The 25857-nt window shown below is 44.4% G+C and overlaps 1 protein-coding gene across 4 annotated transcripts in view; it reads right to left on the bottom strand.

Annotated features, from left to right (window-relative positions):
- Positions 1 to 23234, bottom strand: part of runx2b (RUNX family transcription factor 2b) — a 37323-nt gene extending 14089 nt beyond the window's left edge. For 2 of the 4 annotated variants that reach the window (XM_061091613.1, XM_061091614.1), the window contains exons 1-4: positions 23177 to 23234; positions 5791 to 6050; positions 4145 to 4301; positions 2035 to 2139 (exon numbers count right to left, since the gene is read on the bottom strand). In XM_061091613.1, coding sequence (XP_060947596.1) covers positions 2035 to 2139; positions 4145 to 4301; positions 5791 to 6050; positions 23177 to 23234 — 580 coding nt within the window. Of the gene's footprint in view, positions 1 to 2034; positions 2140 to 4144; positions 4302 to 5790; positions 6067 to 23176 lie in introns of those variants that run through there. The other 2 variants (XM_061091616.1, XM_061091617.1) reach the window with 1 other exon arrangement.
- Between the last annotated feature and the right edge of the window lie 2623 nt (positions 23235 to 25857).

Genomic DNA, 25857 nt, shown 5'->3' with positions numbered 1-25857 from the left:
CAACAAAAACAGAGAGTGGTGATTTATTTGAGCGTTTCACACCGATCTGCAGCCCAAATTGAAATCTAGTGTTATTGTCAGTGTATTTCCCACAAACAACACAGTGTTTTTACAGCGCAGGTCCACAGAGTGCCAGTGTATGTCAACTTTAAGACAGCCTACTGTTCTTTCTCTGTGTGGACCTCTCCCTTAGGGGCCCAGTGTACCACAGGCCTCCTAATTACCCACTCGTTTAACACAAAATAGAGCTGTAATGGCCGACAAAGCCCCCCATGTGTCAATGAAGCGTTCACAGATTGAATCGCAGTCCCGGAGACAGCCGGTGCTCTCAGCTCCGAGGCCTCCTCCGTGCTGAAACGTGGAGGAGGGCTTGAGAGGGCACATGTGTGTTTTGCCACCCTCTGAACTCGGCTTAATGACCCTTGAGATTGAGACGTGTTTTGGCTGTAGTTTCTGGGTAAATTACACCGGCGCTGCAATTCTGACCACTTAACGGCGAACTAAAGAAGTTCAGGGGTTACGTATGATGACATAGTCTTTATTGCTTAAATTACTGTCCTGAGACTGAAGTTAAAACATACAAACTTAAACTTTAAAGCTTTCTACCAGACCACAAATTGAGCAAATACAAGGGAAGAACAGTGGATAGAAGTGCAAAGTCTCCTCCCCTCACCTGACACCATCAGCTATAGTTCTGCCTATATGTGGTTTAGTGTCTCAGTCTAACATCTATTAAGGCTTTATGAAAAGACTTTGTTGAGACCATCTTCAGCTCTTCTAAACAAATCCTTGCTCCGGCTCATCTGCTCGCCACCAAACAACAGGACTTGTTTGAACGTCATCTGAAGGGGGACGGCAGATGCACAGGAAATGCTTTTGATCAAACAACATGGCTCAAGAGCGCCGAGCGATGGAGGGGAAATAGTGGGTGTGATTGTGAGTACATGTGCGTTTGAGGACAAGCATGTGCCTTTGTTTCTGGGTGCGTGTTGATGAGCACTGCATGTCTATTGTGTGAGGCGGTTTTTGGCACCACGGGCAGGTTTCCTACAACAGAGAATATTGGTAGTACTAATCCGACTGTCTCCTAGCTCCTCTGTGTCTCTGTGCGTCCTGGTGCCACATGTGACGGGGGCCGCCGGGCGGGTATGATGAATATGTTTCTTTTTTTTTTTTTTTTATGAATAGGGAGGAGGATTTTGGGAAACAGCTGCATGCCAGACCAGTTGGCACTGACGGTTATAGTAAAGTTTTTTTTTCCTCCTCAGTTGTTTTTATATGGCCCATTAAAAGGAGCTGATGCTAGCACTCTGCTACCCAGTGTACCCTCTCGGGAATATTTGGCCTCGCGTTTTGTTCCTCTTCCTTTTCTCAAACTATCACATGGGAGGCTGAGCTGCTTTTTCACTGGTCAGTGGTCAACGTAAATAGCAGTTGATTACTTATTAGCACAATCAGAACTTCTAACAGAATATGTTTATTTTGTTAATTAAGCCGTTTTATTACACTCTCATCGTTTGATGCAGCCAATGGCAGCATGTGCTGCCATTGGCTGGCTGCACAGTCAGACACACCCACAGCTAAGTTAAAAGGACAAACTTAGAAAAACAGGTAAGTCTGTACTGAGAGTTTTTCAGGGTCTTTGGAGGAAGCTTTTAGAAAAATTGAAACACAATTACACTGATGATGTCATCATGTTTATCTCAGCTTGGTCTTGAGGCTTAAAATTTGAGCTTTCTTTAAAATCTCGAGGCGTGGCCCTTGACTGAAGTGGGAATTTACAAGGCAAAAAGGGTCTAATTAAATTGTGGTGCATTGTGGGGAATGTAGGAAGCAGTGTTTCTTGAGATTGACCCACAGAGGCAATAATAAAAATAAGCATAATTCAGACTCCTAATGCTTTGACTTTAAACAGGCTTTTTGTATCTCTGAGTCCCCAAACTTCATGTATGTTCACCCTTTCAATGCACATTAAAAAGATGAAATATGGATCATGCATACTCCCATAGTGTATTAGCGTGCAGTTGTACTCACTCCTGGGCTCACGCGGTCCGTCCACGGTGACCTTTATGGCTCGGTGGTAAGTGGCCACTTGTGGTGGGTTACTGAATACTGTGATTGTCAGCATGAAGCTCTTGCCTGTGGTGACATCAAACAACATCAAATGACATACCATCTGCAGAGACAATGATGTGCATTCATTGCTAAACCATCCCTAAGTCACAAGTGTGGTTGTGATCACATAATAGCCAATACAAACTGGGGAAAATCGACTTTTAGAGGACAGACAATATTGGCTGTTTGAGAGGCTCTATTTAGGTTTTTTGGCAGAGCCTAAATGGAAGATTAACCAGAGGAGACAGTATATTGTTATCCAGAGTTTCTCCCTGTCTAACGCAGTTTGAGTGGGCGAGAGGCATTTTAATAGTCACTTCCTTTCTCGATAATCCCCAGCAGTTGCTGCCTTGGGGGTTAAGTGTGTCTCTGTTCATGTTCCTGTGTGTGTGCACGAGGAATGCTATGAATCAGAACGCAGCAGCCAACTCAGCAGCAGCATTAACGTATGAGTTATGCAGACGCGTCACGTAACCAAGGCTACGAGACGCAAACTGGAAGTGGGGGGGCAGGTAGCTGCAGCGACTCATCGGAGCAGCTGTCCATTCAGTCGCAGCCATCCACCCGCCTGCATCCTCATCCTCTTCCGTTCAACACTGCAGCTCACTCTAAACATGCCTTTCACGGCAGCCATAAGATAAGTCGGAGAGATAGCTCATCATCAGATGCAGCAGGTGTCCCACATACCTGGTGGGAGGCTCATGTGGGTGCAGCAGAGCCAGTGATCTGCGATAAAAGTGGGACACCCCCCACGCTCCCTCCCATCATCGCTGCTGTCATCTGCTACCTGCGATCTAATTTGGGCTTAGTGTCAAACAAGCCTGTTCACTAGCACACTATTAAGCCTAATGATGTTATCAACAGTATCTGATTACTCTCTGTCACCTGTCCCGTCCCTCCAAGCTGTCATCAAGCAGTGGCACCGTTTCACCTTATATCTGTAACTATCAATCCTTGTCCATCCTTTGCTGCCCTCTCCTCTTTATAGACGACCTTTAGTTATCTAACATCCTATCAGTTTGCTCTGTTTGTACTTATCTCCGTCTTGGCCAGGTATTCATTTCAGACACCTTGTAGTCTGATCCCCCCTGGCTCGTTTGTCACTTCCTGTCACTAGATTCTGTGTCACAGCAAAGGGACGCACGCAAGTTCTCCGTGGCAACACGTTCCAGCCACCATGCCTCATCTCTTCTCTATACTTTTGTCACCCCTCATCCCTCTTGACTCCCACCTCCTATCTGCCTTATATACAGGAAACTAAGAGGAACAGTCAGTGTTAGAGCTGCTGACAGCTCTTATCACCATCAACTTATTATTGGTGACAGTTTTCTAGGAGACTTGTAGACAATAAAAAGTCTCAACGAAAATATTTCCATAAAGTTTGGAAATGGCAAGTGACAGCCTACGTGTTCCATAAATAAAAGGATTAAGCATCAAGATGGTGAACGTTGCAACCAGTCACTTGGGTAATGCCAAATATTCAGGGAATTCCATTTGGCCCAATAGCAGTGTGCCTCTGCAGCGCTGCCTAACAGCCTGGGGATATGTGCAGAGCGATCAGCTGCAGGCCTGCAGCACCACCCAACATGTTTATAAGCCTGACTGGAACTGGGTCATGTCAGGTGAACGTTTTATGAAGTGGATGAATAAAAGTCTTGTTTCTCCTTATCAGAGCAACACTTTCTTCTGCAGCTGATGCTGGACTGACACACATCCCGTCTTTGTCCTTGGTATTGTTTCTTAACCTAGAGGGCAAAGATACCCAGAAGGAGACAGAGGCTTGTCTGTTTCACCTTGGTTAAAAGATAAAAAACAAGATGAAGGATCCTCCTTTTAAAGCAAAAAGAGTGGCAGGAAGATGACTCGCCACTCTAAGGAGACGGGCGGTGGGATTTGAGCAACGAGTTGGAGAGATCATTATGTGGTTGCCACGTAGGGAATGTGACCACTAATCCACACCACTGAACCTAATAGCTCCTCTGACTAATAGAAGTGTACAGGGGAAGGAGCACAGTGTTTCAGGCCTCACCTCTGCCACTGCGGCCCACGAAGCGGAGGTCGTTGAAACGCGCTACTTGGTTCTTCATCACACCTGAGGCATTCCGCAGCTCGGCGGAGTAGTTCTCATCGTTTCCTGCCATTACCGTGACAACAGTCCCATCAGTTACGTCTCCCAGGGCGACCACCTGTCGGTGGGCACAAAGGCCAAAAATTAAGCAAGTAGTTTTATCACAGTTCGGACAAGCCTTTACACACTTGTCCTAAGGCCAAAATCTGGTGAACTAAGTCACTACACAATAAGCTGCAGTATATTCTCTCCGTCTCATGGTTAAAGGAAATTTAAAAAAATGCAGAAAGAAAATTAAATAAAGCAATTCTGTCAGTTAAAAGCCAAAAGCTGAGTGAAACCAAACATTTGTTTCATTCTCGGTTTCGTCTGGCTAATGTGACAGACTTGTTTTACATCATGCCACCCCCGCCACACACACACACACCCTCCCCAAATGATGTTGATAAATGGATTTAATTTCAATCTACCAAAGCTGCTTGATATCATGATGAATGTGATTACGTGAATCACTGTTCAAATACTTGTCTTTATAAAAACAAAACAAAGAAAAGCAGTGAAGGCCTCGTGTTATCATTTAGATGCCTGGATGCAGATAAAAGAGCTCGAACAGGCCCGAGCAGCAATAATTACAGAGCCATCACGATGAGAACTGTTAAATAACACACATATATTTTTTAAGTGTCACATTTGATTTGAAGCCGTGATTCAGCTACAAATTTCCACTGTGATGTGTCTCTGATCCAGATTTTTAAATAATATCTGTCAAGTAATTAATGGGGCCTTCGCCATGAAACATCAGTCAGTCAACAGAGGCCTTCAATATATAAACAATTATATAACTACATCTAATAATATACATTTTCTGCCTTTGATTTCCAGCTCATTAGATGTTCAACATGTGAAGACGAATAACAGTAATTTAGTGCAATCATTAAAATTGTATTTTGCTACAGTAAATCAAATTCTGGTTGTAACAAGCTGTTATAGATTTAAATTCGTTTTTTTTTTTTTACATGTGAAAATGATTGTCTTATTGAGAAGATTTAAATTAATCATCATTAAAAACAAAGATTATCCATATTATTAATATTACTATCTGAATGGTAGGGCCACAGTATTTTAATTCACAATATAAATTGACATTCAATTATTTTTTAGTCTGCGAAATATGAAAATAAAACAATATAAGCAGGCATTTCCTTATTTTACATTCAACCCAACCTTTAACATTTTTCTGCCTTTTTCTACCTCTTTTTAAAATGCATTATCTCAAATATTTAGCTTGTGAAGCCACACTTAAAAAAACGTTAAATCGGATTTAACATTTGCAGCAATTATGTTTTTTGGGGAGAAAGTAAGAAATACGGGAGATATGTCGAATGTGACAGTGGGAAGAGAATAATAAACAACAGAACACTGACCTAAAATCGCGGCATGCATGAAATTAATTTAAGTTGCTGAAAGAACAATCCTGCACTTCACATTTAATCTTTTTTAAATCCGTTTTTGGCTCCATTCCGTGGCCGTCTTTCTCCCAGTAGAAATGAACCACACACCGCAGTTCACCCACCCATCGATTCTCACAGCCCGGAGCCGGGACTCACCTTGAAGGCGACAGGCAGCGTCTTGTTGCACCGCCAGTGGGAGGGCAGCACCGAGCACAGAAAGTTGGGGCTGTCGGTGCGCACCAGCTCGGCCGGGTGGTCGGCGATGATCTCGGCCATGCTGCGGTTCTCGTGGGGCCGCAGCCTGGGCACCGCCGCCGCGTCCTGCTGCCCGCCCGGGGAGCTGCCATCGTTCATCTTCCCGGGGACCGGCTGGAGGCTGCTGGACGGCGGGCTGAACCTCCGGCTGGCGCTGGGATCTACGGGAATGCGCATCACAACAGCGAGGAACAGCGATCAGAAGAGGAGGAAAGGCACCAGAGAGGCTCCTCGGGTTGTTCTCTTTGCGCGTCTGCCAATGGAAAATGGGATTGAGCGAACCCCGACGTCTCAGAAAGCGTCTCCACAAACTTCAGTGGTCGCCTTCAAAAGGACATAAAACACACTTCTCCAGGGAGGAAAAACAAGCCCTGCGAACGTGATGATGTGTAAATGACAAGTTCTTTTTTTCCTCTCAAACTTCTCGGAAGAAGCGTCCGTGCGCCATCACGCAGGCGTCGCTGCTCATGTGCGGATATAAATAACATCAAATAAATGTCCAGGCGCGTAATAGGCTCTAGAGTTACAGAGGGGGAAAAGGCAGGTTTAAAAAGGAGCAGCCGAGCCAGATGCTGAAAAAAAAAAAAGTTTTTGTGTGTCTTCCTCGAGTGAAAAGTCAAAGCGCTGCTCCAGGTGCGTCTTTGTGCCAGACTGAAAGAGCCTCTGGAAGCCCGCGGGCTATGTACACACACACACACAAAAAAGTTTTCAAAGTCAAAGGGATAAGCTTTGACAATACTTTAACTGAGCCATTTATAACCCAGCGACGCCTGCGAATTGTATATTTTTTTCCGTCAAATTCTCGCTGTTTTTTTAGGGTTAAAAATGTTGATGGATCAGCGAGAGGACGAACAAAAAAAATCATCGGTGTCGAGATGAAGGAGGCGGAAAAACGAGTCCAGTTTGTGTAGCCGTGAATGTGGTTAGTGTTTTGAGGCCGGGGTTTCCCGTGCGCAGGCTCTTTGTGGTTTATATAGCTCAAGCGCTCAGCAATTACTGCACTGATGCGACTCCGACACGTGGTGTCTGGAGTCAGATCCATTCCCTGCGCCCTAATCTATCACGCCTATATGGACGATCCGCACAGGTCGACACCTTCAACAAACACATGGGCCGGCTGAGTCCCCAAGCCCCGGGTCTCTCCTGATCTCGATCACACACAGTTACAGAGTGTAGCCCCCCGGTGTGTACGTACCGACATGTCAGCGCTCCCCCGGACCGTCCCCCGCGATCCTAACCCCGGAGGAGATGGTCATTTCCAGTCAAGAGTGCAGCACAACGCATCGGTCCAACCATCCAGTCCCCTCCCTCCCCCACCGTGTTGTGTTACCACGATATCCCGACAATGCGCTGCGCACAGGGGTGAGTGTTCAGAGAGCCCGGTCCGAGAAGTGACTCACGCTCCGTAAGGTAGAAAGGAGTGAGTGAGTCAGAGAGCAGCGCAGTCAGGTAGAGGGAGTAGAGTTTCAGCCGAGTAGAGAGCTGCTGCTGTGCAGGTGGACAGGTACCCGGCTCCCCACGGGCTCCACCCGGCTCCACCCGGGCTGCACTGGGTGGTAGTGTCCTATCATCCAACTGCTCTCTTCAATTACAGAGCGTCATGTGTCTCATACAACTTCAATTCAATTACAAGACAACTAGATCTAACAGCTCCAAGAGATGCAGCTGGAAAGTTTGGAACGTGCGTAATTGCGCACACTTTTCAAAACTGAATCTCCAAAAAATGACGGTGGAAAGTAATCAAGTGCATTTACTCAAGTACTATTTTCAAGTACTTGAACTCTAGATGGGCATTTGCATTCAATGCTATTTGATACTCATACTCCATTACAACACGAGGAAATCATTTATATTTTTTCTTTACTATATTTAAATGGAAGCCTTTAATGTGCATATTACGATTTGAACATTCAATAGATATGATGACTATTAAAAATCATGATCATGTATTATTGTATTTTAAACTACTTAAACTTCTTTAAAGTAGTTAAACTTAGCTCTGTCTTGATCAACCTCAAAAATAAAATGTTATTTTCTCCTTAATGCAACAGTAACAGTCATTTATACATTTTTTACTAAATAGTAATAATAACTATTCACAGGGGGCTTCATTTTATAATACAATTAACTTTACTTTAAGCTTTTGGCAGATAATACATTGGATGCATTACTTATAATTGTAATAAAACATCAGAATATTTCTTCGACCACTGCAAAATAAACGATGCAAAAATATTTTTCTTGCAAATTAAACATTTTCAAAAGAAAGGCTGAACTAAATCAAAATAAGACCCCACACACTTTGGTCAAATTAAATTTTTAAATGCCTGAATGAAACTTTTACAGTCCTATAGCTTGCCACTTGTGAAACATGAGATGGAATGAAAGAATCCAATTATTTTAAGCCTTGATTTCAGTGTTGAATTGTGCATAACTCAGAGTGGATGCTGCTGTGAAGAGGGCCTGCTCTGCCTGCCCCTCCGGTGTCTACTGTAGAGGGCATCATCTCCCCTCCGTGAGCTCTCCGTGAGATCTCAGCCTCATCACCCACCCCGCCCTCCGTCCTGATTATCCATCAGTCTCCCGATGAGTGTTTTCCGAGTGCCACATCACACAACAGCATGTGTATAGCTACTCTGTGTTCCTTTTCCATTGCTCTTAAACAGGCTTTTATTACAGAGTCTTTAAGACAAAGGCCTTTGATACTCTGGGCCCGGTTTCAAAAATAAAAGTGACTACTGGGAGGCACAGCTGCCTGGTTGTTTAGATCCTGTCACGGCTTTTGCAACCTATTTAAAATGCTGCAGTTGTGTAGAACTTTATACATTTCACAACAAGATGTTTGTGCAGAGACAAAAAAAAGATTCGGTGCAGCCCGGACATTTGAAATAACTCACCTCCTTATGTTTCATAACTATGTATGTACGTGGGTGTGCACATTCATACATGTCTGTTAGCATATGTGTGTGTGTCTGAGGATGTGGGAGGGATATATATAAAGTCTGAAAGCACTGACACGCATCTGGCACCTCGTCATGTGGACAGGGAGGGGGAAAAGAGGAAAAAAAAAAAGAGTGATTGAGTTACACTTCCCCTCCATGTGCCCCAAACACCAGAAATATGGTTCACATTGTCCAACATTCTCAAAGATCAGCTAACAACTCATGGATGAATAAATGTGAATAGTAGTAATTAAATCTGTAATAGTGATAAACATGGCCTTGCAGGAACCGTGAAGCTAGTTATTCCAACAGAGTTAAGTTTCACCTCTGATATTATCTTGTTTTCTTTCTTCCTCAGCGCTCAATACGTTTGCAGTAATGTGGAAAACCTCCTGATGTTGTAGTGAAATCTAATTTAGGAGACGTTAGGGGATGAAATAATAACTCACGCCGAGTCAATCAAGTTAGTCAGCCTAATTATTTTGAATGCATATGTGTTTGACATTGCTTTTCTTCAGATTACAATTTAAATGTAATTTTCTTACAGTCTTTGCTTGACTAAAAATAAAGAGTTGGTACAATTTCACTTCCTCCTTCGCCCTTTTTTACTCGTCCTTTGCGTTGTCGTCCCATCAGAGGCAGCAGCAGGAAGAACCCCTTGATTTTCCCCACCTCTAAACCCCCCGCCCCTCCACCCCGGTGTATAGTCTTGACAAGAGCCTGCTCATCAAAGAGTGTTTGCCCCATCTGACTCTGCTTTTCCTCCCTGTTGCACGTCCAGCATCTGCCTTCCAGCTCCCTACGTACTACAGGATACGGCGGCTCATGCTACGATGCCTGCTATCTGGTGCTGTCATCCAGAGGTGAGGGGCGACCTCAGAGTTAAAAAAAAAAATCCGCCCGTCTGATTTCCTGGAGATGTGAGGCCGACAGCAGGAGGGGGCGTTAATGTTACTGAATTTGCTGTTTCAGTCAGAAAATACTTCCATCACTGTAATGCTTTTACCCAGCCAAATATCGGCTTTGAATTCAGCTGAAATGCTGTAACCTTTTCCAAAGTATTGGCCTTTAAAGGGGAATCGACCGACTCTGCATCAGACTTAATATTATGTGGTAATGAATCTCGCGTAAAGCTGCTCCCTCAGTGCGGCTGCTGGTTGCCTGCTGCACAGCTGGATCGTCTCTCCCGGCTCTGGGACTATTCATCTACTGTGTTACACTGGCTCGGAGTCATTGCACAGTAGGAGAAGTCACTAACAGTGAAGAACCACACTATACCACATTGAGCAGGATGTGCGTTTTATGATTTATGGTAATACTGTATTTCTGCCTCTCAGTTTCGATTATTTGTTTTCAATAAAAATCAAACTCGGCTGACGCTCCGACTAATTTTCCTGTTGAGATATCAAGCGTATAAAAAAAAGTTTTTTGTTCTCGTTCCCACTTGGAATGACAGCGACTTTGTGAAGCGCTAATAGGAGCACATACACAAAAAGACTCACACACACGCATCTGTCTGTAATGTTGTCAGCAAACCAACCGTGCAGAATCTCTCTGTGTCTTTACATCTCTCTTTCTCTTTGATTTTCACACAAACACACACTTAGACCCTGTTTATATTCACTATTAACAACATCTCATTAGGGAAGATTACACGACACAGAGCCCGGTGTTGATGCTAAAAAGTTAAACAAGAGTTTAATGCAACAGTTCAAGTGCGACACACCCAAGTGTATGGACTCATGCACATGAACGCACCTTTTTTACAGAAAAACAAAAACAACACTAAAGTGAAAAACTTTGCTGTCTCTCCACACCGCTCTTCCTCCTTCCTCCTCTTTTTCACAAGCGCATACTCTCATCATTCAAGAGGAAAAGTACAGCCACTCAGGATTAAGGCTCCATTTCACAGTGGTGCATTTTTCAAGACACTTAATTATAGCTTTCTAGAGGACGACTGTGACGAGGCCCAGACTGCTGCAGCTCTAACGGGATGTTTCCATGTTTGGCAGACCACCAGCCCCACCGGCTTGCCAGTGGACCAATCAGCAAGCCCACCAGGCGAGGCAGTGGAACAGCCAAGTATCCAGTCTATACTCGCCAATCAATACCGAAAGAACAGACACGCAGCCGCAAATCTAGCCTGCTGGTCAGTTGCACTCTGGTGTGTTGCCAGGCCAACCGGGCATATGAATTAGTGAACCAGCGGAGGATGACGATAGGGCAGAAACTTTACTCCTTGTGACCTCATCGACACAGCCTCGCCGACTCACATTCACGCACTGATCCCAGATCACAGCTAAGCCCTTAATGACTGTTTGTCACCGAGCCCGTGACATCACTGTGAACTTTTAGGATGAGGACGGCACGTTCTGTGGTGTGTGTGTGTGTGTGTCCCAGAGCAACCATTTTAATGGAGGCTTGTCCAAGATTCGTATTCGACTTTTTTTGACTCTGGCCCCTGGAGTGGCCATGTCGATAGAGTTTAAGGGATTTATACTGCAACATAGAGAGATGCAGAGCGAGTTTGTCTCACTTTTCTTAAAAATGGGCAGTGAGCAGCATGGAAAGAGATGGAGACGTGGAGGGGGCGGCTGCTCACTGCTTGTGGCAGGAGGGTAGAGAGGGAGGGAGAGAGGGGTATAAAGACAATTTCCTCTCTGCTGTTATTGCTCTGACTGTCTGCCGCCTACTGCCTTCATGGAGGTCCCTAATTGAGATCACTTGTGCTTAAAAATAGGAACAAAAAAGGAACTTCTGTGGGCTGGGAGATGGAGAGGAGAAAAATAAAGTAGTAATATGTGACGAGGGCTGCCATTAAAGAGCACCAGCGATAGATCTGAGCGACTCGGGCTGAGAACTCTTTCTGCGTCTGCCAGGGAACCTTCAGATGTTGACGTGCCACACACCACCTGCTGTCATACACTAAAACTGTGCATGTATAAAGAGGATTTGTAGGTTTTTTGTGTGTTTGTGGCTCTTTGATGGAGAAAGGGTGACAGCGCCCGGGGCTGAGGCCAGCTAAAAGCCAACAAGGGGGGAGCTCGGTTTTTCCACTTTTATATGCAAGTGTGTGTGTATGTTAGATCACTGCAACTAAATATCTTGTGCAGTGATCAGGCATTTTTGGCAGCCCGCATTCTGTGCAGCCTTTGTGTCATTAGCTTTTATTTGCCCTTCACTTTAATTCAAACGTTCCACCAATCACATCATCCCCGGAGCCGCCTTTCCCACACTTGGTCCCAGAGTGTCCCTAAGGCGTGCTGGTTTTCCCTTCAAATCATCTTTCACTCAATCAGTTCTGATCGTGCCATTAATCAAACAATGAGCCCCCCCCCCGCGTCCTTGGAGACCAGTTTGAAGGATTGGTTTTTAAGGAAACGCAGCGTATCCAGGAGTGGTACCGGACCGCGGCCGGGAACAGGAACCCTGTAAAAAGCGTTTTTCTTGGACTGGGACCCTCTGTAGGTGCTAAAGACAATACAGACACTCCGGCTAGGCCAACATTCCACTTTACACTTTTCCCTTCCTCTGTGTATTTCACTGGTCTACTTCCCCTCTGCAAACTAGCCGGCTAGTATCAAAATATTTATAGTACATCTGCAAGACATGCTGTTCTCATGTATCCAGGACCGTTAAGCCCTGTGTTCATTATGCGAGGTAAAACTAATACCAGATTTATAGGGGGAGATTTCTCTCTGTTCTGCCTGTCCGTGCAGTGCGATTGAGGATGATTTATGTGAGGTGAGGACGCACAGGCGAGATAGAGTGACTAGATGGCGAGAGGCAGAAACAGCGGCCGCGGCCCAGACTAGCACTCGCAGGGGGGCTATCGGCTGTCACTTGCTCCGTTTCCACTGCTCCCGTTTGGAGACTGGAGGAGGCTGAGGCCGGAGGGCGAGCGGCTGGCGACTGCGAGGGAAAGGAAGGAGAGTGTAGGCGAGGATATATGTTTGTATATCATGCGTGGAAACGGGGGGGGAGGAATGTCCAGGTGCACTTGGTCCAAATCGATGTGAGGGGCTGCAGAGGAGGACCAGATGGAGGGGGGAAAAAAAACTCTGTCATTGATGCTCAATTAAACACAGACATAAACATTTAACCAAAGAAAGAGTAAGCCCACGCTTGGAAATATACCATACATTTTTTTTTGTCTTGGAGCAATTAAATGTATTTACTATACTATCTGTTTTGTTTGGCCACCTTCACGGGATGTGCATCATGAATGGATTTTTTACGTAAATAAGAAAAACAAAGGTTTCATAAGGTCTCCATTTCTGGGGGGTAATCAACCTCTCGCCTGTCAGTCAGTCTAGTGAATATGTCCAGCATCGATACAACAGCCAATCAGATAAACAGGAAATGAAAAAACAGGAATGGGCAGGCGCTGCAAGCCGCCACAGCCCCGGGGCGTGCATCGAGCTACTCTCAACTTCCGAGGGTTTGGATCTTGCTCTCTTTCTCTTTTTCCTGATCTCCCGCTGATCTCGATCCAGGCTCGGAGCTGCTCCAAAAGCACTGAGCACTGAACTCTGCAACCTGGAGCCGTACATACTAGACTGGATTCCAAACCATTCAGATGTCAAAATGGCCAAAGGAAACCTTGGCTTGTGAGAGATGTCGAGAGGCCTAACATGCAGCAGCTGATGCTCCGTGTGCCGAACGAGTTAAAGTTGAGAGTGTCACGGCTGATGCGGCTCACTCAGAGATGGGCCTTTGCCTAAAACCTTCTGCCCAAAGCCTATAATTACAGCCGTGCCTATGAAGCTACTGGACAGAAATGACTCACAACAAAGCGGGGGTGTAGAGGGGCAGAAAAGAGACGGATGGATGGAGTTCACTTTCGTAACTTCCATCCTGAGATGTACACAGACCAAATCAACTCCAGTCATCTTTGGGAGTGGGTTCAATGAAAGAAAAACATCATGAAAGCCGAGCGAAAAGATGAAGATAAATGACTATTGTCTGATGATGTGACCTGTGACCGTGGATTCTCTACACACCCTCAGAAATAGCCAGCGTTTCCAGGATGAGGCCTTTTCATGTCGTGCGTGCTCTGCCCCTCGCTGAAACGCGGATGACGCCACATTTATAGAGCGTAAATCGAGTCTTAAGCGGGAGGACTCCTCTCGCTGCGTCCCACGAGGAACATCAATTATGTTGTGAAACACTGTCCTTCAAACACAATCTATTCTGTGGTGTTGCATTATAGCAAAGTTGAGAATTTGTTCGTCATACACACACAAACACACAAGAAAAAAAAACCCTCTCTGGCAACGGGGTTGTTGGGATGTGGTCTCGGGCTGACAATTAAATTGTCCGCCCGGAATATACTGTCACTCTGAAAGCACGAGATTTACGGCAAATCATTTCACGAGAACTGATCATCTTAAAAGTTTAACTGGATTTTATGGCGTCATAGATCACTCTGATATGTTCTTGTGTCCTCAGGAGACTGAGAACCGTTCCCAGTAGTTGCAGAACTCATTTACAGGCAATTAAAGAGGCGCTAAACAGTCCAACCTCGGCTCACTGAACTAATGTTGAAGAAGTCTTATACCAAATTCAGCAGCTTTCCTGCCACTGAGCATTATCACTCAACTCTCCATTCAGCGGAAACAAATCAGCATCTACCTGTAAAACACACTTAAAATCATAAAAACAGGTATACAGGGTTAAAGTCTATAAACATTAAACCTATCGCAAGCGATTCTTTTTCATCAGTAATCATCTCACACTGCGAGCCTGGTGATTGGGTAATATTTATGATAGGCCCTCGGGGTGTGCTTCCCTCGCAGTCTCTCTCCTGTCTATAAACCCTTTTACCCTTGGCTCAACTGCAGTGCCATTAGAACCTGATTGTATATGTGCTTTTTAACTATGCCTCTTATAGTGGCTGTAATGTGCACAGGTCATGTGTATACGTGCGCCTATGCATGGGATGTGGGTGTGTATTTGCAGAATAGCAGCGAAGGGGCAGGCTCTCAGACTTTGGTTAACCAGACTATAATTTGGAGGCCCGGTGAAGACTCCCAGCAGCCTCTCACTGTTTGTTTACCAGAGAGACCAACTCGACTGTTTCTGCTGCATCTGCAGGGTTCTGCAGGGAAAAAGGGTGTGTGTGTGTGTGTCTGCCTGAGTGTGCACGAGTATGTGTGTGCAGGTAGAATCATGCATGTGTGTGTAAAAGTGGCACTTTTGTCGGATCAGTTAGGAAAAACTTGCCTGTCAACATTATAAAGATCATTTCGACGATACGTTTCCTTCAATTAGCTGATTTTCACATCCCTCATTCCCTTATTTCTCTCATGCATCTTTAAAAACATCAGTAAATCAAGCCCTTAGTATACACACACCACCCTGCCTATGCTGCAATGGTAGCTTTGTCATAAATAAGAAAACAAAAAGAGCCCCACTCCCCACCTCCAAAAAAAACACCCTTGCATAAAGAAGTGTTTGTCAGCAAAAAATGACTGCTATTTCTATTTGTGCCAAGTGTAATTCTCCCGAGACCAAACTGCTCGCTTTCTGTCCCAATTGGGATTTTTTTTTTTCTCTTTTCACCGATTCTCCTCCCAAGCAGGAATAAAAAGAAAACAATGCAATTCAAAAGACCAGAGCTCCCAGCCTGTCATTTAGCTGTAACTTTGAATTGTCTTTGCTCTGCGTGAGCTGTTTTGTCTCACACACACACACAGAGTTGCTGCAGCATCCTAAAATTCCATCACGAGTGAGGAAGAAAGACAGAGGAGGAGAAGGACTCTTTCAAAATGACTCTAATAAAATATTCCTGTTCCTCTGGGATGCTCTTTTGCTCATTCAGCATCAGGAGGAGTGAGGCGGGAAAGGCCTGTTATTGGTCTCCATCCAAAGAGAGAGAAGAGAGAGAGACCTATTTCCTTTGGGGAAAGACAGAAAATAGAATGAACAGCGCAACAGTTGACGGAAAAAACTTTCAACTGCGACAACAAAATGAACTACAGATGACTGTAAGAGGGCAGCTTGTCTGGGTGAGTGACAGGATTCAACTCCAGAGTGAGCGCCTGCTCCGCGGAGGATCAGACACTCCGCATGTATACACACTTTGATCATGCCGAGCTCCCTGTCAGAGCAGCGTGATTGGACTGAATGTGTGTAAACTGGAACATTTCGGGGGATCAACATAAAACAGCTACAAGTTCTCGAACGTCTCCTGCCCCAGTCGCGGGGAAGGAGCTTTGAAAAGGAGCTGAAATGTAACGCTGGGGATTTTTGCACTTTGGTAACATTGCTGTACCAGCATAAACAGTTTGAAACTTTTCCAATTTTCTTTTTTCTCACAGCAGCACATGCAGGCTTCTGGAAAGTTGTACGACAAGAAACGTTACAGGTATAACTGTACGTCAACTCCCTCTGTAGTGTATATAAGTAACATGTAAATACTTACTGGATGGTTTTAAACACAATAGTTGGAGTTGTGTACAGATTTGAAGTGTTTTAATGTACTTCACTTCACTTCCTGCATGGCATTCTTTATGGTTACGGTACAATTGTGTTAAAATTATTAACAATAAAACACAATTGTCATAATTGAAAACATGTATTTAAGTGGAATATGATCTTTATATGTATGACAACTCCCTACCCAATGATAAAGGTCAATAGATGCAACTGAAAGATCCTGAAAACAAGAATTGAGAATAATTTCCACTTCCAAACTCGATAAAAAAGCTCAACTTGTCTTCATTTACAAACATTGTAAACCTGCCTGTGAATGGTTTCTATGGGGCCAGAGTTAATAATTAATAGTATTAATTATTAACTCTGGCCCCATAGAAATACTTATACTATATAATTGTTGTAATCATCTTATATCTGCAAGCATTTTAAAAGCTTTTAAGTATTGATATCCTGCTTATTAATGCTAAGTGATGTTAAAGTAAAGTGTTAACACGCCACGTTTTTGTTCTTAATCCCAATTATCTATCTTTCCTTCTTCCCTTCTCTCTCTCTGGAGGCCACTTGAGATCTAGAAGCTACCCTCGTCTCCCCAGAGACTTGTCAATATCAGCTACACACTATTCAAAGTTCAAAGGCTGGCATCCAACTGCACACACACCTACACACACTCCCTGGGCCCCTTTTGTATCTCAGGGGCATATTTAATTTCAGTGGTCTGCGCACACGTTTGAATATGTTTCTATACGTGTGTGTGTGTGTGTGTGTGTGCCGCAGGTGGTACAGCACTGGTGACTGTGATTATTGTGGTGGCCATTGGCGCCCTGTCACATTTGTCATCGCCCTTTTTCCTGAAAGCGTGGGTTGGGACTAGAAGAATGAGGGGAGGACAAAAAGAGAAGGAGAGGGCAGAAGGAAAGGGAAGAGGAAGGAGAGGAGGGGAGATGATGGTAAATGGCCACCCCCACAGTGCCATATGGGAGGTGGTTCGAAAAAGACTCAGTCTTGCGTTGCTCTCACCGGACGTCTCACGAACGCAAACCGATCCGGCCATTTGGATCACATCTCTTCCTCTTTCTCACTTGCGCGCTTCTCTTTCTCTATATTTGATCCCTCACTCTCACATGAAAGAATCAACACGCATCCCCTCTCTTCCACATGTACTCCAGACCGCCATAAAAGGCTTGTGTGGGCGTTGCTGAGTGGGTGGGCACTCTGATTTTCAGGTGTGTTTGATCTGTTGTGTTCACACCTCGCTGCTGGCAGGGGGCCCACAGTGTGGGCAGGTAATTTGAGCAAATTAGGAGATGGGGCCCTTGTGTTATTAATGACACACCATCCCCTCCACTGCACTTCCACCTATTGTTCCCTGCGCTGCACACACCTTTCTTTTCTTCCGCTCCGAGTCCCCCAATCCCATCTGTACCTCCTGCTCAACACCCACCCACCCACCCACCCTCAGCCCCTCTAAAGGCAAAGTGTATAGAATGCACACACTCATGCATGCACGTGCACACACGCACACACCCACACACAGTGCACATGGGACAGGGGCGGTAGAAGGAGGGGATTGGTTCCAGGTGCCAGTTTGAGTAAGAGCATTAATCAAGCAGACAGATCTCTTCATAGACACCTTTAACACACACACACACACACACACACACACACACACACACACACACACACACACACACACACAAACACACTCACACACACACACACACACACACACACACACACACACACACACACACACACACAGTATCTATGCACTCATTACATTTCTAAGTTTGCATAGTAGCTATACAGCTTTATAGCAACCTGCCATTTAAAGATTTAAAGTTTCTCTCGGAGTGTTTTTTTAAATATGTGCTGAGTGATAAATGATTACAACTTCAGAGAAAGTGAGCACTGATACCAGCGTCTGAAGACACGTCGTAACAAGGTGTACTTATCCCCTCAGACAGCGCCACTGATCTGCTGCCAAGCTATTGATCACAGTCAGAACTCGGTGTTAAACTCTTTCATGCTCCTTTACTCATCTTGTTTCATCGTCTCCTTGGAAATTAACCCAAGTCTAACTCCTCTATGTTTCCACTCGGGCACATTATGTGTTACTTCACAGAAATGGTCAGTATTGCTTCATAAATACAGCTTACATGTCCAACACGTGCTGCTCTTTGCATGACCTGCTGGTGAGTAGGTTTATATATTCGGGAGTCCGGCCTGAGTCAGAGGGGATACTGCATTCCTTTAAGATTAAACCAACAAGGGGAAAAACCTTCCTTTCTCCGGCAGAGGGGCAGAACAGGTAAGGCCTTGTGTAGGTGCTGTGGCTGCGCTCTCTCTCACATCGTTACAGGCTGAACGCAAACATCCAGGAGGCTCAACACTCCATATTTCCCCCTTATAGAAACACGGAGTGTGGCAGCGAAGCCGCCTCGGCTGTTCCACAGGTCAGCGAGGGAACGCTAAACAATGCTGTTCGGGTTTCCTGTGGTTTGAGTTTGCTGTATCAGCTTTGCTTAAAGCCATCTCCCGACTTAAATAACCTGAATAAAAATAAAAAGCTGAATGCCTGGACGGAAGAAAGGAAAGACAGGGCATTAAACAGCGAGAGCAGAGCTATATGAATCTGGGTTATAATACTGGTGTTCTGTTTCATTAGGGTGAACCCGGTTCCAAGATAGACCAATTTTCAAAGTGTTAGGTAGTTACTTCCTCTCTGAGGGCTTATATCGGATAACGGTAATTCGCCATCGTGATGCAATTGAAATAGATGAAGGGCTGCAGGATCTTGTTAAGTGTGAAAATAGCAAGCTTCGCTGGCTATTGCAATGGCATTAAGCTACCTGGTAATTACGGTGCGTCCAAAAATTATAGCTATGCGTGGCATGAGTTTGCAGAGCCGTCCAAGAAACACACACTAATTTGACTTGTATCCCGAGTAAACACTGTTTAGATATTAAACATTTGCATTTTGAGAAAAGCCAAAGCGGGAGACGTGAGCACTCACAGCCTTAACGAATGGGTTTAGCTGCTCCCTGGAGAAGATTGTTTTCCAGTGTTTTATCAACACGTTAAACAGGCAGAGACCGAGAGTGAGCACAGTCCACTGGCAGGTTGCCTTGTCATAACAGTGCAATTAGCCCCACAGCTACTGAATATGAGGACAAAAGCAGCGATAATACACAGGGCCTTGTAAGTATTTACACTCAGCTCAGTGCTTGTTGTTGCAGTCTCCATATTACAGGGGTGAGTGTGATCTCACGCCTCTCCTCGCATGTTTTTATAACTCCTCGCTGCTTCATTTAGAGGGAGGAGACGCAGATTGTGTGGACGAATCAGTCATTCTGGGACAACTAAAGTTTGCAATTTGACACTAGATGAAAAGACAAAAAGCCCCGGAGTCAAGGCTATTCTTATTTTCTGCAATATTAGAATCAGCATTTCAGATATAAAGGATCAAACACAAGCTGTCCAACTGCAAGCACAACTTTCTCCACTACTTTCACATCCTTACCAGTGGGAAAGAGGCATTTGAGGTCCAGTAAAATCACAGGTTATAGTTTTCTCATGACACTCTCATTTGGACCTTAACAACTACCTCCAGCCTCTTTAGGGCCCTAATCAACCCGCCATTCAGCCTGACTACACTGGAGTATAAATAAAGACCAATTAATCTGTCTCTGATTAAACACTGATCACATTAACACGCTGCACCTCCTTGATTACTCGCAGGAATTACGTAGACTAATGTGCACCCCCAGCACTAATAAGTCCTAATAGCTGGTACGGCTCGCAAAAACACACAGCGCCATTTCACTCCATCAATATGACCCTGCTGGGATTAAATAACATGTTTGCCTCAGAGGTACAATTAAGCATCGCTAAATAGAGTTCCTTTTAGCGCGGAGTTAAGGGAAGAGTCTTCTCAGCACAGTAGCAGCCAGTGAAACGCTCAGATTTCCCCCCCCCCTGGCTCTTTCAAATTACCTATTGATGAGTGGGCTTCACGTTCACCCCCCGGCTGTGGGGGAGGCAGGGGGGGATGTCTGGTTCACTTTTAAGATGTCTCCAAGAAGCAGGCCTGTGGTTAGATCTAAAGCAACACTTATGCAACAGAAGCTGCCTTTCTCAAATACATATACGGTTTCCCTGCAAATTATCGGAGATTTTCTTTCGGGGAAAGTTTTTCCGCTCCGGAGTTTTTCAGATATTTACCCACATCAACCCGCTATGCTTTTGATCGTGTTGATTTGGGTTCGTCTGTGTAAGCACTTTTTTTTCTGTCTCTCCCTACTGAACAATAATTGCTCCCATGACTTAATTGTCTATATGTAATTAAGTTTGTAATAGAGAAAATAGGCACTTAAATGTTCCCCAGAGAGGCTTGGTGGTTGAGTGGGTGCCACACATGTTGAAGATTACTCTGCCCTCTCCATCTGATGTGCCAGGATGAGGAGTTATAAAAGAAATGTATTTGAGCCAATTAAATGAAAATTGCTTGATGTAAATGCCAAGATAAATTTTAATGAGACCCCATTTTTTTTTTTTCTCAATTTGGAACATTTGCCTCGCTCCCTCAAGTCGGCTCATCGCTGGTAATGTGCGCTCAGCCCCCTAAATTAAAAATGTCCTTCGTACAACTTTACAGAGGGGATAGAGACGTGTGGCTTTTTAACAAACAAAACGATATTCTGTAACTTGTGGCCGCAGCAAACCGGCCGATGCCAGACTAAAGGATCCAGGATAAACACAGCACCGGGAGAAGTTGAACAAAATATACGAAATCAACTCAAAATCTAGGACGTAAGATTAGTTGTATTCAATGTTTTGTCAAACAAATAGATTTAGGGTCAAGAATCAAGATTAAAACACAGAAATATATAAATTAAAATAGTGTTAACTCAATTCAACCCTGAAAATCACATCCTTTTTTGTTTGATCAAATACATAAATATTTAAGATGCTGTTCCGAATTTTTTTACCAGTCTTTATACAGTACAGCAGACTACATTTATTTACTTTAAATTAGAAATACAACAGAAAGCGCTGGAGGTCTTGCAAAATCAAATTACAGTGTCGAGGGGACTTTTTGTGGTTGCACTGACAGATTTACTACCCAGATGTTCACAAGTAGGGGCAACATCAATATGCCGTAGCCCAATATCAATCAACAATATTTAATATGAGAATCGATCGGTGATTATCTCCCCTCTCATGTCTCCCCTCCACTTGAACATCTGCTCGTCTCTGTCCATCTCTGCCTCTCCACTACAGTATGCTTTCAATTTCCTGCCGCGCTGCTCCTCTCCGCTCCGCTCCTGCGCTCCGACCCCGGAGACCCAGCGCGAGGTCAGGGGGTTAACGTGGTAATAGGTGGTGGTGATTGGTGGAAGACACTCGCTCTCTCCGCGGCTTTCAGAGCGTATTAGGAGCCACCCCTGCTTCTGTGCGGAGCGGGAGCCCAGAACAGCTGTGTCTGACCACGGAGCGGCTTCTTAAAAAACATCTTTTATACATCTGATTTGGACAGAGGAGTGGAGGATATGGACCGAAAAAAAAGAGAGAGAGAGAGAGAGAGTAGGGGGGGGGTGGGGGGTCCTAAACTCAGCTTTTCAATTTCTTGTGTCGCAAGGAAATGACAATGTTTGTTTGAATTTGAAATTTATTCTGGCAAAACTGAAACATCGTCCATTTTAGCTGATTAAATTAGATTTTTTTTAAAGTTGTCACAGTAGAACGCAGCCAAACCAAAAGCTGGAGCATGCAGATGAGCCTTCACGGATAATTGAAAATCACGAAGTTGACACGGCAAACGTTCACAGGTCTTGAATCATTTGTGGTCATATTCCCTATAGATCCAGTGTGCGAGCAAAGGAGACTGTTGTTCAAAGGTTTGCACAAATAAAGAATAAATGGATATAAAGTATAAATTTAACTTAACAGTGTAATTGTGCAAATCTATGAAAAAACTTATATTTTTAATATAAAGAAAATTTGTGTCAGTGGGTTTTGTAACATGTAGACACAATTACGTTCATATAATAAGAATATATAGAGAGTCAAACCTTCTTATCTACAGAAAAGGAGCAAGTCGGGTCAAATCAAAGTGATTGTTCAGAGTCCAAATTAATTATTACAGTGCTTTAATTACAAATTCATAATATGGAAGTGGACATGGAGGAACTTCTGGTTCAATGTGGATAAACTTTTGTCGGTTAAACGTTCCCCTGGGGCTACGGAAACCGTCACAGATTAATTAATGACAGCAGAGCGACTGAACATTTTCAGGAAGCGATTACAGGCCTTTTATTGGCAAACTAATCAATACTTCTTCCCTACACATAACAGAGACACCCAACACACACAACACAGTAATCCCCACATCTTGTTCCAATGCTCCACTGTAAACTCTCTGGTGCAGTGTCTGTTTACATTTGTCAAAACTATCACCCGTGCTTTTGTTTTTGGTTCCGCAATGCCATTGCTTTGTAAATCTAAGGGTATGTTGCACAAACATGTCATCTCCCTCTTTCAAAAATATTTATAAACATCATGTAGAGTAAATACTGAAATATCTGAATAAGGAAAAGAGAGCGATTTTAAATTTTTGGGGCTTTTTTGGGATTTGTGCACCACAAAGAGCCATGATGGTAGTCAGGTCTTTCTACCACCACAAAAGCTTGGACCTTGGTAGCAATGGTCCTTGATGACCTCAGCTGATCCCCCCCCCAGTCATCTGGACCCAAACCCTTCAATCTGATCCAACATCCTTACCCGCTGTACCCAGACCCCTTCAGCCCTCCGTCCAAACCCCAACACCTGACCCCAAGTCGTCCCCGTGACCCGAGCCCCCGATTCCCATCTCCAGTCACAACAGAGAGCAAAGAAGCTGTACTCACCCCAGAAGAAGTTTTGTTGACATGGTGTCACTGTGCTGAAAAGGCTGTTCGATGCCATAGCTGCCTCTGGTTGCAGCAAGCCCCACTTTTGCTCCTCTGTGGTTTCTGTGACCCTTGACACGTCCTAAACCAAGAGCACGCAGCATGTCATGAAAAAAAAAAATGGAAAAGCCATCCACAAGACATGCTTTTACATATCAACTATTTGGATGACCACAAGTAACAACCAGGTTTGGTTTTATAGAGAAAAAAAGTGCAGAGGCAAATATCGCCTTTGCGGATAGATCAGATGGTGTCGGACTTGCTTGCTTGGCGAGTGTGGTTGGAACGTACTTACTCGCTTAGCGCCGTCCTTGTGACTGGTGCTGGCCCGCGACGATTAACCATTTACACTCCAGGTCGCCCTCAAACACCAACCCCGAGCCGCACGTCTGTGGTTCTGTGGTTGTTTGGGAGGCGAGTAGAGCCCTCACACAACCCAAAAGGCACCAGCTTTAAAACTCGTCTCTTTCCTGCCCTCCATGTGCCGTCACTGGAGAGCCTGGGTCACATGCCCTCTGACGTCATCACGGCAGAGCGATTGAATGGGACAGCCTACCGTTGTGGCTTTCTTCCCTCTCCTCTCTCTTCTCGTCTCGTCTCCCTGGACTTTTTTCTCTCTCTGGCTCCCCTCCTTCTCTGTTGCGCGTGGTTCGGCAGCGTTTCCAAGCTCTCTGGGGGATCGGGGTCTGACGCTCCCATGAGTCAGGAGGCTTCAGTGGGGGCAGCTTGTTCAACCGCCCTTGCCTCCTCAGCATATGGGGAACAGCGCTCTCTCAGCTCTGCTCTCCCTTCACTCTTTCATCCCCCTCTCTCTTCTCTCTCTCTCTTTCAACCCCCCCTCCCTTCTCTCTCTCTTTCAATGTGTCTCTCTGACTCTGCTGCTCCTTCCCTCAACTCCTTTAACAGGCTGCCGTGCTGCTCCTGTCTGCCTCTGAGCACGGAGAGCTGAGCCTGGTAAGATTTGAGGGTGTGAGTGAGGAACGAATGGCTGGCTGGCTGGCGGCGTGAGACTGGGTGTGTACATGTGAGTGTGTGTGTAGAGCAGAGAGAATGGGGGAAGAGAGGGACAGACAGGCTGAGTGTGTGTGTGTAAGTGGAGGTGGTGTGAAAACAGCTTATTTACAGATGAGTGTCTAGCGAGTTGCCTTGGTGTCACTTTTTGCAGCTTGAACTTGCTCTTTCTTGACATTGCTGTGTCACAGACAGCAGTCTTAATTGTTATCAATATAATACATTAGTGTCTGCATGTGCATGTACAGTATGCATGCCAGCCCGTGCCGAGCTTAACTCTCATTGACAGTGTCAAGTCCTTTAAAAGGCCGTAACTCATGGCCACCTGTCCTCTATGTGAAAGACTTTGCTCCTCGCAGTGTTACTAACACTTGGAAACGTGCACTATAACACAAACACCTTCCATGAATGGCCTGCCAACATGTAGTGGATCGCAGGCAACCTGTGACAATAACGATGAATCATCCAACTACACACACGCACAGATTCCCACGCTCGCACATCTAGCACAGAGCCTCAAAGGTCCCAGCACATTGTCCTGCCTTGCCTTTGATCATCACAGGAGTTTGTTACAACAGATCCAAAACGGAGACGAGTTGTTGGTACAGAAGAAGAGGGGAACGCGGACAAGAGCAAGGAGTCCCATCGGATTGGAAAGTGACAAAGAATCCCTTTCATTTTGACACCAGTCAGTGGGAAAGCATGAAGCAGTAAAGACAGGGACAGTGCCCCAGGCTACTGTCATCTAAATCAGTGATTTGCATAAATATATTGCTGTGGTCAAGTTACAACCTTTGATTTGAAGGGATAGTCCATCATCATTCAAAAGGAAATTTGTTTTACTTCTGTCTACTGGTGTTTAGCCATGCAGGTAGTTTTGGTTCTGGGATTTTTGTACCTCCATCAAAATACGTGGGAGGTGAAGAGGATTTTGCTTGTGTTGCTCACTGCATTGAAAATTATGTGTGAAGTACAGTCCTTATTGTAAACTACTTTCTACCAAAGCAGTAGTCCAGACAAAAAATGTTCACACTGTGTTTTCTGAGCGCGACATATAAACATACTTTTACCTGTATTGTATTAGGTGACAGCGGAGACATAGTTAATGTGTTACTCAACACCCAATAGTGAATAGATAGTATATAAATATAAATATATATATACGTCTCTTTACTTAATATATGTCATGGGGCCAATTCAAACTAAAAAAGGCAACGTTAGAAACCACAGGAGATAAGTGAGAAAATATGTTTTTTCATAATTTGCTTCAACTGTTACATTACTAATGTTATAAATGTATTCAGTTTTTACAAGAAAGTTAGAACAAAGCCCCAAGATAACATAAAATCTGTCTACATCAAAGATGAACATTTATTGTAATGAATCAGAATCAATCAACAATTTAGTAACTGTAACTCAAATAAAATTTGAGATGAAAGAATAATAAAAACTAATCTTTAAAAATGAAAGAACCACAAGCCAAACAGTTTTTAGTGCTGTATCTGTTAATATTCAAACTAAAGTTGTTGTTGTTAAGATTCTTAGCCCTTATTTCTTCTTCTAATATAGCATCAGAAAAAAATATGAATAAAAGTGTCAAACATGAAATACTAACCCCCGATATTCCG

Source organism: Limanda limanda, chromosome 18 (assembly GCF_963576545.1).
Source record: "Limanda limanda chromosome 18, fLimLim1.1, whole genome shotgun sequence".
NCBI lineage: Eukaryota > Metazoa > Chordata > Actinopteri > Pleuronectiformes > Pleuronectidae > Limanda > Limanda limanda.
Note: the sequence above shows the minus strand (reverse complement) of the source record. Positions and strands in the feature narration are given on the sequence as shown.